This window comes from Pyrus communis, chromosome 16 (genome assembly GCF_041283825.1).
Source record: "Pyrus communis isolate YQ-2024b chromosome 16, ASM4128382v1, whole genome shotgun sequence".
NCBI classification, from domain to species: domain Eukaryota; kingdom Viridiplantae; phylum Streptophyta; class Magnoliopsida; order Rosales; family Rosaceae; genus Pyrus; species Pyrus communis.
In genome coordinates, this window is record NC_142580.1 from 4,162,804 (window position 1) to 4,177,288 (window position 14,485).

The 14,485-nt window shown below is 37.8% G+C and overlaps 3 protein-coding genes across 3 annotated transcripts; 1 reads left to right on the plus strand and 2 right to left on the minus strand.

Moving 5' to 3' along the window:
- Nucleotides 1-738: 738 nt before the first annotated feature.
- LOC137731822 (large ribosomal subunit protein eL34) lies at nucleotides 739-2,212 on the plus strand. The gene is made up of 4 exons (XM_068471055.2): nucleotides 739-897; nucleotides 1,091-1,170; nucleotides 1,659-1,768; nucleotides 1,882-2,212. The coding sequence occupies exons 1-4, from the start codon at nucleotides 819-821 to the stop codon at nucleotides 1,976-1,978; spliced, it is 366 nt and encodes a 121-aa protein (XP_068327156.1). The 5' UTR covers nucleotides 739-818; the 3' UTR covers nucleotides 1,979-2,212.
- Nucleotides 2,213-4,793: 2,581 nt separating this feature from the next.
- LOC137730776 (uncharacterized) lies at nucleotides 4,794-6,963 on the minus strand. The gene is made up of 3 exons (XM_068469736.2): nucleotides 6,543-6,963; nucleotides 5,858-6,180; nucleotides 4,794-5,676 (listed from the first exon to the last, which is right to left on the minus strand). Exons 1-3 carry the CDS (start codon nucleotides 6,730-6,732, stop codon nucleotides 4,795-4,797), a joined length of 1,395 nt encoding a protein of 464 aa, XP_068325837.1. The 5' UTR covers nucleotides 6,733-6,963; the 3' UTR covers nucleotide 4,794.
- Nucleotides 6,964-10,448: 3,485 nt separating this feature from the next.
- LOC137732288 (uncharacterized) lies at nucleotides 10,449-13,415 on the minus strand. The gene is made up of 10 exons (XM_068471594.2): nucleotides 13,031-13,415; nucleotides 12,849-12,940; nucleotides 12,640-12,747; nucleotides 12,442-12,524; nucleotides 12,007-12,140; nucleotides 11,800-11,849; nucleotides 11,623-11,715; nucleotides 11,094-11,185; nucleotides 10,872-10,978; nucleotides 10,449-10,745 (listed from the first exon to the last, which is right to left on the minus strand). The coding sequence occupies exons 1-10, from the start codon at nucleotides 13,307-13,309 to the stop codon at nucleotides 10,704-10,706; spliced, it is 1,080 nt and encodes a 359-aa protein (XP_068327695.2). The 5' UTR covers nucleotides 13,310-13,415; the 3' UTR covers nucleotides 10,449-10,703.
- Between the last annotated feature and the right edge of the window lie 1,070 nt (nucleotides 13,416-14,485).

Below are 14,485 nucleotides of genomic sequence, written 5' to 3' on the forward strand. Positions count from 1 at the left end.
GAATATACATATAGGGTTATAATATAGTTGGCGATATCTATGAATCTCTCTTAATGCATAGGATAGCATATGCTACCAATTTTCTTTCTAAAAAGGGGAACAGTTGATGACTTCGCCACGACAACCTACTTTTTTGGAGCTAGAAAGACTCATAGAGATATTTCAGCTTTCGATGATCATAGTCATGTGATCCACGAGCGCCATAAACCGAATCCTGAACATGCCGTGTGAAATATAGGTCTGAAATTCGTTCTCAACCACTGAATCATCTCTTGATGGTTAGACATTACACGCTACTTGACTATTAGGAGATCGCATGCAAAATACTACATGTTATATTTTTGTTTAATAAAAAATTGTTGTTCATAAAATTGAAGCTCAAGAGCTTCTCTTGAAAAATCAAGACCATATGCCTTAGCCAAAATGGTACCTTGCGGTGCAACTTCTTGTTATAATGATTTCGATACAAATGATATTTTACTAAGAAAGAGATTCAAACTTAATTCAAGGGGGATAAACACTATTATAATCAACTTAACTTAAGATTAGGTTGATGGTTAGGCAACATCTACTTGATCCAAAACAATGTCCGGGAGAGTTTAGTGGGCCTAACCAGCCCAATAACTTACGAAAGTGGGCCTAACCAGCAGTCCAGTTTGATTGAAACGACACCGTATCAAATTATTGGTGGCAGTGAAGTAAAGATTTAATTACAACCCTCCGATCATAAGCAAATCCATTAAATTATTGTTCCATATAAAAGCCTTCATCTTCGACAAAACCCTAGATTTAGGGACAGCTGAAACTCGATAGCAAAAATGGTGCAGCGTCTCACGTATCGCGCCCGGCACAGCTACGCCACCAAATCCAACCAGCACAGGATCGTCAAAACCCCTGGTAAACTAAATATTATTGCTTTCAAACCCTAAGTCTTGTTTGCTTCGTTTCTGGGTCAAATTTGTGTTTTTTTTGGCATATGAAATGTTGGATTAAGGTGGTATTTTGGGATTAAGATGGTATTTTGATTTTTGTTTAATTTGTGTTAATTGAAGTGTTGGCGCTGTTATTGATGGTTGTTTTGGGTGAACAGGAGGGAAGCTAGTGTACCAGACCACTAAGAAGAGGGCCAGTGGGCCCAAGTGCCCTGTTACCGGCAAGAGAATTCAAGGGGTATATATTTTTGCCTTATTTCAATTCGAAATGTTGTCTTTGTTTTCACATTTTATGTTACTTTAATGGGATTTCATATGTAAGTTTCGTATCCGTAGTATTTTCATGGGTTCCCAGTGTTTTGCATTTGCAAATGAGTGAAAGTTTAGTTCTATTACTTTACGATATAGCACAACCAAAATGCCAGTTCATTGATAGGTTATGCATTAGAGTTGGAGCAGCTGTCTATGAAACTGTTGTTGATCTACCCTCGTGTAATTGGATTCATTTAATTTGTGCTAGAATTATCATGCTCGATTCACCATTCCGTATGGAGATCGAACGGTTCAAGTTCTTGTGAATTTAACCTTTTCTCGAAGTAAAAAATACACTTGGAACTTATACATTCTTCCCTCAATACAATATTGTGTATAGTCATAGTAATGATTGCGTAGTCCAGTTACTTAAGTTTCATCTGAGTGGCGATACATTGCTGTCTTTGTTTGTAGATCCCTCACTTGAGGCCTACTGAGTATAAGAGGTCCAGATTATCTAGGAATCGCAGGACTGTTAACCGTGCTTATGGAGGTGTGTTGTCTGGAGGTGCCGTCAAGGAAAGGTTTGTAGATTTCATTACAACATTTTTGGCTTATGGAGGTGTGTTTTCTGTCTTCTTTTCATGTTGTGTTGCATCAATGGGGTTTAGACAACTTGCTTTCTATTGGTTTGCAGGATCATCAGGGCCTTTCTGGTGGAGGAACAAAAGATCGTGAAAAAGGTGTTGAAGATTCAAAAGACGAAGGAAAAGCAAGCTGCAAAGACCAAGTGAAATCAACCGAATTTTAAGTAGTTTCTACAGACTACGCTGATTTTGGCTTATGGTCCGGGAAGTAATTCAAGGTGTTCCAATTTGTACTTTCACATTTTGTTGTGGATGGTTTAAGTTATGATGTTGAGTGCTTCATTTTGTTCGGAAATCCATCCCACCATGGAATTTCCTGTTTTGTATTGGTAACATGTACGTTTTTGAATTATTTGTGTAGTGTCAGATTTACTAGCTTCATTTGCGATTTTAGTTATATGTGGATTACTTCATAACCCTTTCCTTTTTTTGATTGCTTGTCACGGCTTTTGCATGTTTCTGCTTGTGAACGGCGTGAACTATACATGTTTCTTGTCAGTTTTTATCTCCGTCTTCCTCAATCACACAAGGTCATGCTGAGAAAAGCTTCAGCCTGGCGATTAATTTGTTGTGAGGCGGGATAGTCTCCTTGATCAGAGGATGGTCTTTGAGGTCATTCACCCATGAAAATAATGCCAGGTTCTTTTCGGGAGCTTCTCCTTTATCAGAGGATGGTCTTTGAGGCCATTCTCCCTGGTCAATTCACTCAAGTCTTAAATGGCCTTCTCTGTCTTTTCCTTTGGATCTCATGACAGCATATGTTCTATGTTTCTTGAAGAACCCATGTTTTCTGAACGCGTCCTTTCTTCTTAAAGAAACGAGGTTTTCTTAACGCGTTCTATCTTTCTTAAGATGGGACGTCCTGCACAAGCCCGACTAATTGAAGTGATTAGGAATGAGTACGAGAGATCGTGATCATGCAGAAAAAAAGAAAGAGCAACAGAGAGAGCAGCATGTTGGAAGTTTTCATTTTGCTCCTGATCTCATCACTCTACTCAAAAGGATGTCGAGTGACTCGGTGATCGGGTTGCGTTGATGAATAAGATCAGGAACCTTTCTGTGGACATGATTGTAGGATAGCAGCAGCTGAGTCTTGTTCCCTCTCTCTCTTGCAAGTTTGCAACTTGGAGGGGTTTGAGAAAATTTTGGTCTTTTTTATGTTATATATGATACAATTGGATGAAAAAAGTGGGTTCCACCTTCATGCTACGAGTATTGAATGATATGCATTCACAGGACTACAATTAAAGTATTAATCCAAACCAATCTAGGTCATCCGGTGATTGTAACATCTAATGCTAAGTAGCAGGAGGAAGAATTTTCCGAAAAAAAGCTTGGTAAAATTCTCTTGGATTATCATAAAAACGAATGAACAAAAAAGAAGTTGGGTTTAGATATCTTGGGTTGAAAGTATTGAGCTTAGACTGGTATCTTAATGGGCCTATCTCAGCTTCACATATTGCTTTCTCCAGTCTAACGATTCCTATGGATAATTTCGGCTATTTCCACCAGTGTGGTGGCTTTTCTGGATGCTACGCAGGTTTCCTCCAGTCGACGGGGGCAACAACTCTCTCATCTAGAGGGTCAGGTTAGGTGGTTGCCGCCAAATCTTCCCTTTGTTAAACTAAATGTTGATGCAAGTTGGGATGTTGCTACGGGCACTGGATATGTAGGGGCAGTGGCGCGGGATTTTTTGGGGAATTTTCTTGCAGCTCGTAGAACAAAGCTTCGTGCGACTTGCGTGGCTACTGCGGAAGCGTTGGCGGTGCAGGGTGGGTGTGAGCTAGGTATCTCTTTGGGTCTTACTCATGTGGTAGTTGAATCGGATTCTCATGCAACTATATCCTGTTTGAAGGGCTCAATCTCTGAGGGCAAGTGGGAGGCTTTGCCTAGTTTAGCAAAGTGTGTGAAGCTTGGGGAAGCCTTTCATGTCTGTCGCTAGTCTTGGATCTCAAGATTAGCCAATTTGGCGGCCGACCATATGGCGTTGCGCAGATGTGTGGACATGTGTGATGTGTCTTGGGTTGATCGGCCCCCATCTTCACTTGTGCATGTTTTAAATAAGGATGGTTTACCTTGTCCGCCTTAATTTTGTGTGGGAGGTGCAAGGGGGGACACTTTGAGCCTTGCTTTGAGTGTCGGGTCTTCTAACCCCTGTACTTCCTGTTTGTTCTTGGTTGATTGCCGGTGTTTTGGCTTTCGTTGTTCTTTTGGGGCCTCTTGTGCCTGGTTAATCTAGTTTTGTTTGCCAAAAAAAAAGAAAAAAAAGAAAAGGTAATGATGAAAGAGCAGTAAAAACAAATGGTTTTTTTCTTCGTGGGTGAAGAATAAATTAGAATCAAACTCGCCAGTCGCGTAATTCAAACTTAAGATCTCTTATTTACAAGTAAAAAAAAAAAATCACTACAACGTAGTACTAAGTGGCAAAACCGAAGCTTTGCCATTAATATATTTACTCTAAGCAAGTGATATTCTCACGGTCTCACCTGCTTGTGATCATTGCAAACCCTATATATCATGCTTGAAGCATGAAGGATTCGATCCAATGCTTAGTATAATATAAAGCATTTATCCAACATGCATCCACATTTTTGTTTTGAACACAAAAATAAAACATGTTGATTAATGTATTTTAGGTCTCCCGAATCCGAGGACTTGACTTAGTTAATTTGATATTTCTTGTCACAAAGTTTGTGAATGCGTGCGTGCCCTTGTCATACATGTGTTTGTGAGTGAGCATTAATATTGAGTTATTGACGATCTGCAATTTGATAGAGGACCTCAAACATTTCAAACCTAATCAGCATTCGATTTCCTTAATCATACGATTTGGAGTTTAATTAGCGAAAAGAATTCTACAAACACGAACTTAATTAACCGATGAGCTATAGCCTATAGCTAGCAAAAACTAAAAAGCTAAGAAACATTAGTGATGAAGCAATGTTTCTAATTATGTGACAAGTTTAAGTGTAGCATCTGGTTGTGGACATTTCACTCGGACATGGAGAAGACTCCCACGTCAAACTCGACTTCCATGCATCCCCTCCTCCTACATTCATAGGCAAAGGCAAACTACTCATCAATGGAAACCCAATATTTGATCTCCCACTAGTCTCCCACTGTTGATCGTCTCTTTCTTCTGTCACGTTCGAGTTCACATTTTGAATGTTCTTAATCAACCCAGTTATACTGTCATGGCCATTGCCAAGGTTATTGTTATTTCCTTGCATGACCTCATGATGATGTGGCAATGCCATCGATGAAAAGCCTCGATTAGTAGTACTAAAGTCAAAATTAGTACTTTCTGCAGAGGCGCCCTTGACGTTGTTGCTGCAATTGTAATCTCCGAGCATCGAGGATGACATGTTTAACAACAAGGAGGACAGATCCACCGTGCATTTTGCCGCTGGTCCGGATGAAGTTTCTTGAGCTGTTGAAAATGTGAAGCTAGGGTTAGAAAAGTAGTCTGACGATCCATTGGAAAAATTGGAGGAAATGGGAAGGTGCTGATAGGGTAGTTTGACATTGCAACCCATCATCAAGGGGTTTATGGGTTTGTAGGAGTTGGAATAAATATCTAGAGGGAATATATTGCTTGTTGTGGATGACATTTGTATGTCATTGTTGTTGGGGAAGTTGGTTTTCGATGTCAGTATTGACATGCTCTCTGAACTAAACTCATGATGATGATGAGTAGCATTGTGTGCACCTTTGGAGCCTAGCATATGATCACCAAATGTGTTTGTTTCAGGCAAGGCAGACACCCAAGAGTGATGAGAAAGGGCTCTTTGGTGAGCATTACTTGAATTTGTTTTCTTGAATATCCTGCATATTGCCCATGAATCCTGCAACAATTGTACATTTTAATTAGTATAGCTGTAATACGTGTGTGTGTGTGTGTAAGCATTGTTTTTGTCAACTAGCCTAACATGTGACAAATTGACAGTCTAACAACATAACAATTAGATATTTACTAAAAATCATGCATTATATGCACATGTAGGAAAATAGTTTTTCTTAACATACATTTGCAGGAATGGTTTTGTCCATGAACGAAGATGATCTCTTTGGTGGGAGTGAATCTGTGAGAGAAGGTAAGCGAAACTCATGCATCATCCAGTCAGTTTTCACCCCTTTGGCAGCTCTACCTTTGTAGAAAACAAGTGACTTCTTCAACCCAATGCACTTGGAGGAACTACACGCACCTTCGGATGAGTAGATGGGCCGGTCGGTTCCCGTAGCTTTCCAGAAACCGGCTCCGGTAACCCGGTTTGGCCTTGTGCTGTTCCTATATTTTCTATCCCTTGGACAGTAGAAATACCATTCCTTCTCCCCAGAAGCTGCCAACTCTACACAAATCATCCAAAAAATTAATTAAAGACTTATAGCTAAGCTGTTCAAAATATATGCAACTAAAGCCCTTGTATATTCTGAACAATTTATGAAGTGAAACCCTAACCTTCAAACACAGAATACACACACACACACACACACACACACACACATATAATATAGAGATCTTAGGCTCAAAACTTCAATGTAATAGTAGTAATTAAAAACATACTTAGTCGGCATATATCAAAGAACACATAAGAGAGAAAAAGCTACTATATATATTTGAATAAAAGAAACTCAGAGATCGATATATTACTCAGAAATGGAAGTTTTTTAGTCATGCATGAATATGTAAGATTAAGTTTTGAAAAATTACTTGGAAGATCCCAGGGGTCAAATTTATAGATGTCAAGTTGCTTGATGAGCTCGATAGAGAGAGGCCTCTGCTGAATCTTCCTCTTGAGATAAAACCCTACCAGCTCCTCATCAGTTGGATGAAAACGAAACCCTGGAAGCATCACTTCATCCGTTTTTTCTCCCCCGATATTATCACTTCTCTCATCCATTTTTTCTAAAAAACCCTAAAGTACTGGTAGATGTATATCCTGGTTCTCCGTAACTCTTTAAAGGAACAAGATAAGTGAAAACCTTAATCACTACCCAACAGTGAGAAACTGAAGAAATTAATGTTAATATTAATCACAGTACTCTCTTTTAACACCTGAAACTGCAGTAAGGAGCAAACCCTAGCTAGCTGGAGTTAGAAAACATAAGCACACAGAACGAGAACGAAGAAGAAGTGAAGAGGTGGAGTGAAAGCAACAAGTTTAAGATGGTGGTGAGGATTTGGACTTAATTTGTAGGGAAAATATATGCTTCCTGAGAAGGGGTCAGCCTCCGAAGGATCAGCCGCCTTTTCTGGTGACTTAATATATATGAGTGTGTGTGTTTTGCGAGGATCACGTTGGCTACTACACAGAGTCACAATAGTACAGATTGAAATTAAATTATAAGGGAGCTCTTAAATATTGAAATAAAAAATCAAGTTAAGATTACAGCTACCAAGAAAAAATTAAAGCTGAAGTCAAGAAAATAGATTTCCACAAGAAGAGATTTCTCAATTGGACCTTAATGAACCCAATTTGGGGTTTTGTATTACTCCAAGTAGTGGAATCTCAAGGAAACCCACCATCTATCACCACCAGCTTAGGGATTATGAATCCATTTTTTATTAATTATTTCTCAACTATATACATTTTGTAATGCAAAAAATTTCTTCATTAATTCTTCTAAATTATGTGAATGAGAATTCGTACTTGAGTGCAGACGTAGAGCACATTGTTTTAAAGAACTTGATTAACCCTGATCATCATCTAAACTATTAGAAGATCTAAACTATTAGAAGAATGATTCGAACTTGCGAGAGCAAACTTCTAAGCAAGTGCTAGTGTTTCTTCACTAATTCATCTACAAATATTGTTTATAGTCATTAACTAAGTTTTGGTGTATCCACTACAAATCAGGACAAAGCATACTTCCAAGCAAGTACCAGTATTTAAATTTGAGATGTTTGAATTGGTGTTTGGAAACGTGGACGGGGGCCAACTTCCAAGACAAAGCTCAAACAATATCAATATTTTACCATTTGGATTCCTATGAGAGGACTTATTAGATCCGATTATTATACGTGATATTAGTTTCTCAAAATCCGAAATCCCGTTTCTATTCCATTCCCAGAGCTTCTATTCCACTGACTTTGTCAGGTTGAAGAGGTTTAAGAATTTGTCATTACCTCACTCATCTGCAGGTTAATCAGCTGGCTATTACCCTCCAAATCTAGCTAATATGGACCACCTGCCCACCCTGAATAGAATACAAGTTACGTTTTACATGTAGATATGCTGAAATTATGTGTTTGACCTTTCAGGGAATCCACCTATCTTTTAGAAACTCAGAGTCAGAGGCTTAATTAAGTTAATTAATTAGTATTCACTCATCTTATCTGGAAATTTCAAGTTAATTATATAATTTTTACAGGCAGTAGGAAAAGCTAATCCTCAATGATTTTGTTGATGGTTAATATATACAACTGTGCGCCCGTGTTACTCTCTATTTTTTATTTTCCAAATTTCGGTGCAGTAATGCTTGTGGAGGTTTTTGTCACTATGTAGCATGATTATAATTTATACATGATGAAAAATACTTGGTTTTAGGGTTAAACGTTTGTTATTTTCGATGATTTATGATGCCAATTGAACCCAAGATTTTATGGACTTTAAATGTAACACAAAGCTAACAAAATACTGGACGACTGGCTAAACATTTTTTTGTTATTTTTTATTACTGTATATGATGAAAGACTGAAAAAAAATATATATGTGTCACATTCAAGTCATGTTATTAGTGTAACCCGCCAACTTGTTTATTATATTTGTGTGTTTTATCATTTTCACAATGTCTTTTTTTTTTATATTTAATTTAGCAACTGATGCTGATGCAAACCCAAGAACTTCATCAACAAAGTCGAAACTAAGTGTCACTAAACCAAAATACATATCTCAAAATTTAAACTTATCTAATCTTAAAATTTAAACTCATCTAACGGTGATAAATATGACAGTGAGTATCACCATCACTTGAGAGTATTGAGCAAAAATATTATTAACTTGCAAAGTATTTCATATAAATCGTACCTTATGATTGCTTGTTGTGTCATAAATCGGTGGGGAAAGAGGGCTATGGGGTTTTTAGGTACATCCAAGTCTTTTAAGATGAGTTAAAGTTTCTCTGATTTTGTAGACTTTGGAAAAACCAAGTATGGGATTCCTCAATTCCTTGCCTTTTGTAAAACCAAAAAGGTTTCAACTTTCAACAACAATGAAAAGTTAAATTACAGTTTGAAATCCTCTCTCCATTTTGTTGATTAAACTAATTGATTGGTTTCAAAGTCCAAATTGTCATACAGCACTTGAGTTTGCTTACAAACAAGGTCTACTGTGCTGTGCTGGTTGGATAGCAACTGAAGAACTTTTCAGTGTGCTAGGAGTACGGCCGAATATATTAAGTGTGTTGTGTTTACACTTGGTATATTAAACCGTGTTCCTGATACATTGAAAAAAATCTCTCAACAACTGGCAACTAGCTAGCAAGTACTGTAGTAATTAAGTATTTAATGGTGAAAAAATAGGGTTTTCACTGAGTCAAATGCCAAACTTGAGGACTCGAAAGTCAGTGAAACTCCCCAAATTTCTTACCCTCGGTTGGAACCCTTTTTGTCTGTTGATTGGCATAGAATTTACTTCCCCAAGCGTGCAACCAAAGGTTTTTAAAAAGGGTCAAACTCTTCAAGCTCAAGCATCTATACATAATTGACCTCTTTCTACGTGAAACATTATTAACCCTTCGATTTCACTCATTCATTAACTCAACCATGTAAATTTGCAAAGGGCCACCGGCCACCCGCACTCACTTGCGACAATTTGCTGCCTAATATTCCCAAAAAATGACTCACAATGAAACTTATAGCTGAAATGGCTAAAGAGTTTAATCCTTGCTCTCGATATTTTGTGTTTGAATCCTCCTCGTTTAATATCATTTGTACAAAAATTTGTGTATCTCATAATTACAATACTTAAATTCTAATCTTTGCCTAAATTCCGTTAACTCGTGTCACTTTGTAAACTGGTGAAGGTGAATCGACCCTCTTACTTCGTTAAGAGGAAATAAGTAGTTAAACCATAATTCATGACGAAGCATCTTACATTCCGTTTGGAATTGATATGATACTCTACTTAAACTAATATAAACGGAGAGGAAAGAGATTCAAATTCGAATATATAGGATGAACACATCTACTCTAGCTAATGTGCCCGTGACTCTTTGCACAACCTTTTTCTATCGAGTAATGTTATGCCACCTAACAAGTAAGAAACACGGGCCAATAACATCTTGGAATAAAACAATACTGCTTATATCATAATATTTTCTTTATGTTCTCTCTTGTTTGTACTTCTTCCTTGGAACTTATTCAACAACCAAACCAAAAAAGAGAACTTAGTCAAACAAAGAGAGAGGATCCTCGCCGGATCCTCTTTGTGAGGATCTCGGAAATCCTTCAATCACATCCGTTCGTACATCGTGCGATCAGTTTTCATCAGGTACTGTTTATATTCAATTTTAAATTAAAAAAATTACAATGATTTCTGACCGCACGATATATGATGAACGAATATGATTTGAAGATCCCTAGGATCCCCACTCTCAAACAAAAGTAACTATACGGTACGGGAAAGCGATGCCACAATACATTGTTTGCACGTTCTGTGTCTCCACTGTTAGTGTCGAAAGTAGGTTTAATGCCTCTAATACATATTAACTTATGCCTATTGATATGAAACAACCACCAAAAGATTAGAGATCCTGATTTTTGGCTACTTTTAAGCACGCCTTGCAGGCCGTCTTGTAATTTTATGCACCCGTTGCAGCAATGCTCTGTGTCGATTACCATCAACGTAAAAGATACTCAACTACTATCCTATCAGGTTGTCTGCAACAGTTCCTTGATATCGTACCCTTGTAGCTGTCGCATAAACAAGAAGAAAGATTGGTTTTAGCAATGAGAGAGTACTCGATGCTTGCTCTTCAGCTTTGGGATTCAGAGTACTCAATTATAATCATAACTTAGATACTCAGAAATCATGTTTACCTGAAGGAAGGTCAGAAGCAAGATCACTCCTGAGTTCCAGAGAGCATGTATTGTGATGGGGGTTACAAGGTTGCGAGTTTGAGCATATGACAATCCCAGAGCAGTGCCTATACAGACCATAAGTAGATGAGATAAAATGTGTTCGGCGAAACCTAAAGCACAATTAATGTGCGTTGGAGGTGATGCACGATTTTGATTTGATTTCTTTGGTAGACGTGTTACCTAGCACAAAAAGCTGGGGAAACTCCCCCGGAGTGAGATGTGCAAGTGCAAATACAGCTGCACTTATTACAATAGCCACTGGTGTAGGTACCCTGCAAAACAAATTTGCAACGGTAACAAGATACTCAGGAACGAACAGCAACTATACTAAAACAAGGGAAACCAAAACATTTTAAAACAATGCTCAGCCAACTCCCCGACACCTTATGTAAAAAATTTGTATGATTCTACCATTCTCCTACATAAGTGCCTCAAAAGCAGTTTCTTCTACCATATATTTCTTAGCCTCTACACTTATTCCGGCTTGACTCTTGTTAGTAGAAATATCCAATTCTGGTTGATTAATTCAGAAAAGCAGTTTTAGGAGTGAACCAAATAACATTGTCTGGATCGCAGCTTCCTAGTTAAACAATTGTAGGCAAGCTTAGGGGAAGAACCGTGCACGTTTAGAGAAACTTAGATAGGAATAATAAATAATTTTAGGCATATTATGCAACTCCATTAAACAGAGAAAAAAAGGGAAACATACCACTTGGTCATGGATACCATAAAAAACCCGCGAAACACAGTTTCTTCAAGAATTGGCGCCAAAACTCCAGTGATGCCTAGCAAGCAAGCAGTGCTGCAACCGACATCAACAACAGCTTAATCAACTTGCTTAATCCTCAAGTTCCAGTAGTGAAAAAGAAAAGACCTTATTTAGTACCTAATACCGGATGATCCAATCAGTGGAAGCAAGCTAACTAGAGCGTCCTTCTGAAATCATGTTAAAATGAACAAAAAATATAATAAAAAAACACAATCCCTTACACGGTGAGATTGATAGACAATCTCCGTATTAACTTAATCCCGGTGTCCATTGCATCCTATAATGAGATAAAGAGATAATAAGATAAATTTGAACAATTCAAACCTCTCGTTCTGGGCTCTCCCCCCTCAACAAGGACAATGCAGCCCCTGTCACTGCAATAGCAGCTATGGCACCAACAATACCAATCCCTGCCCACAATAGCCATCCCTTCTGTAGATTGAAAGGTTCCCTTAAATCTGAAAAGCAACAGCTAATTAACTCAATTGGCCACCATCAAGATATAGGCTAGAATCTGGCAATGATGAGCTTATAAATCTAAATTTCACAATTATATGTTAATGGAAGAAATACAGATTACCATTCACTGCAATTCAACAAATCACACATTCGAGATATGAGCTACAACAAGAGTTATCTCCTTGAGACAATTACCAACAAAAAGGAACTTTACATCATCCAACGAAAAGAAACTTTACGAGTGTGTTTGTGTTTGTGTTTTCGTTCTAGGGTAAAGAAATAAGTTGGAAAAATCAGTACCGTAGCGATAAACATCTTCAGGCAGTGGTTGGTAAGTGCTGGCAACAGCATATAGAACAGCAAGTACAGCTGCAGTTGTAAAACTAGCGAAACAAAAACCAAACCAATTAGACCATGTCGAAATTCGCTAAGCACGGTTAAAAAAAAAAACCGCAAAACAGCTCCTACAAGTAGAATTACAATGTGATTACGCATTACCCTTGATCAAGAAACAGTATCTCTGCCTTTTCATCCAAACTCAATTCCGGAATTCGAATTCCTAAATACGGTATAGCTGCTGCCTCTACCAGTCCTGTCAAAACAAAACTGCCTGGGACAAAAATTAATCTTTCTTATTATATATAATCCAGTATTGAATTAAGCACAATTATCTTAACATTAATAAGTAAATTAAACACTAAACCCACCTCAGTCCACAAGCAAGCGATGTTAACGACGCCGTTTGCCATTCCCAGGGCACATCCCACCGCTTCAAAATCCGCCACTTCGACTCATTTTCCTGATAATTTCACCAAAATATGATTACTTTAAAAGTTAAACACACTGTTTTTTAAGCCGGGTTCTTTCGGTTAAAGCTGAAAGCGAGTACCTTTTCTTGGAAATCGCCTTTGGGCTTTCCTCCGCCGCTGAAAAAGCAAATGCACGGCGGATTTCTGACTTTTCTGAGCCTTGAAAGCTGGGTTAGTCGGCGCGGCGAGAAGGTGGCTGTGAAGCTTCTGCGGCCGTCGAGAAAAAGGGAGGGAATTTGGGTTCTGGAAGAAGTTAGATTGGTTGAGTCTGAGAAGCTGGAGAAAGAAGATTGAGCTACAGATGTGAACAGCGTGTACACCATTGCTGGTTTTGATATTGTATTCGAACTTTTGAGCATGCAGAATTGCTGAGCAGCGAGACTTACGACCGTTGCGCAGAGCCCAGAGGGATAAGGCTGGCCTGAGGTTTCCGTAATATTACTTGTTACCCTGTGATATTTCTAAATTTACAAGGAGCTCCCTATATGAACTATGAAGTGTGAGCAAATTGGTTGGGCCGTTTGGCTGCACTATTGATGGACTCCTCCATCGTGGGCTTTAGGATAAAGCCGACATGCAAACATCACGTCGGTGATCTTATTTAGAAGACATATTTTCTCTTGCTTGCTTTGGCATTATTTTCTTCAGAGTAAATTGTAGCAATGATTCTTTAACTTTAATCAAATTGAAGTAATAATCTCTTAGCTAAAAATTCATTACTATTGGTCGATCAACTCATCAAAACATGTAGCTATGGTCCTTGTTGTTAGCTAGGTCAGAATGCTATCAAAATGAGGTATGTTGAAAAGATCATTGCTACAGTTTGATTAGAGTTGAGGGACCAATGCTCCAATTAGATTAAAAGGAACCATTTCTCCAGTTTGATTAAAGTTGAGGGGACCATTTATACAAATTTTCTTATTTGATTTTCCATATTTTCCTCTTGATTTAGCCTCACGTGCATGACACGTAACTCATTTTAACAAAATTTCTAATGAAGTTGACGAAAAAGACCATAGTTGCAATTTTTGATGAGTTGAATGATCAATGCTAATGGATTTTTCGTTGAGGGACCAATGGTAAGGAATTTTTCGTTAAGGAATTATTGCTTCAATTGAGTTAAAGTTGAAGAATCGTAAAATTTACTCTTTTCTTTTTCCAAATGCAACTTATTGTAACATCTTTTATTGATCCTAAACCAAACTTTCATAATATTGTTTCCAACTTCATTATTCTAATCCTCTCATGACTTGATTGTATAAGATACACTTAATAGTGTTTCTTAATAATAAATGACAATATTTTATGAGAAGTGTTATTATCACTTCAAAAATCTCATTCTACACTCCTCATAAGTGTATTTTTCTTTCTTAATATAGAAAGTTTGGAATGTAGAATGAGATTTTTGGAGTGTTAATAACAATTCATTTTTTTTATTTTTTTTATACTAATAAAGTGATATTGATCTCAATGTTGAGATGGTCTATCTGTTAAGATGGTCGATCACTAAAGAGATCTCAGCTTTAAGGAATGCG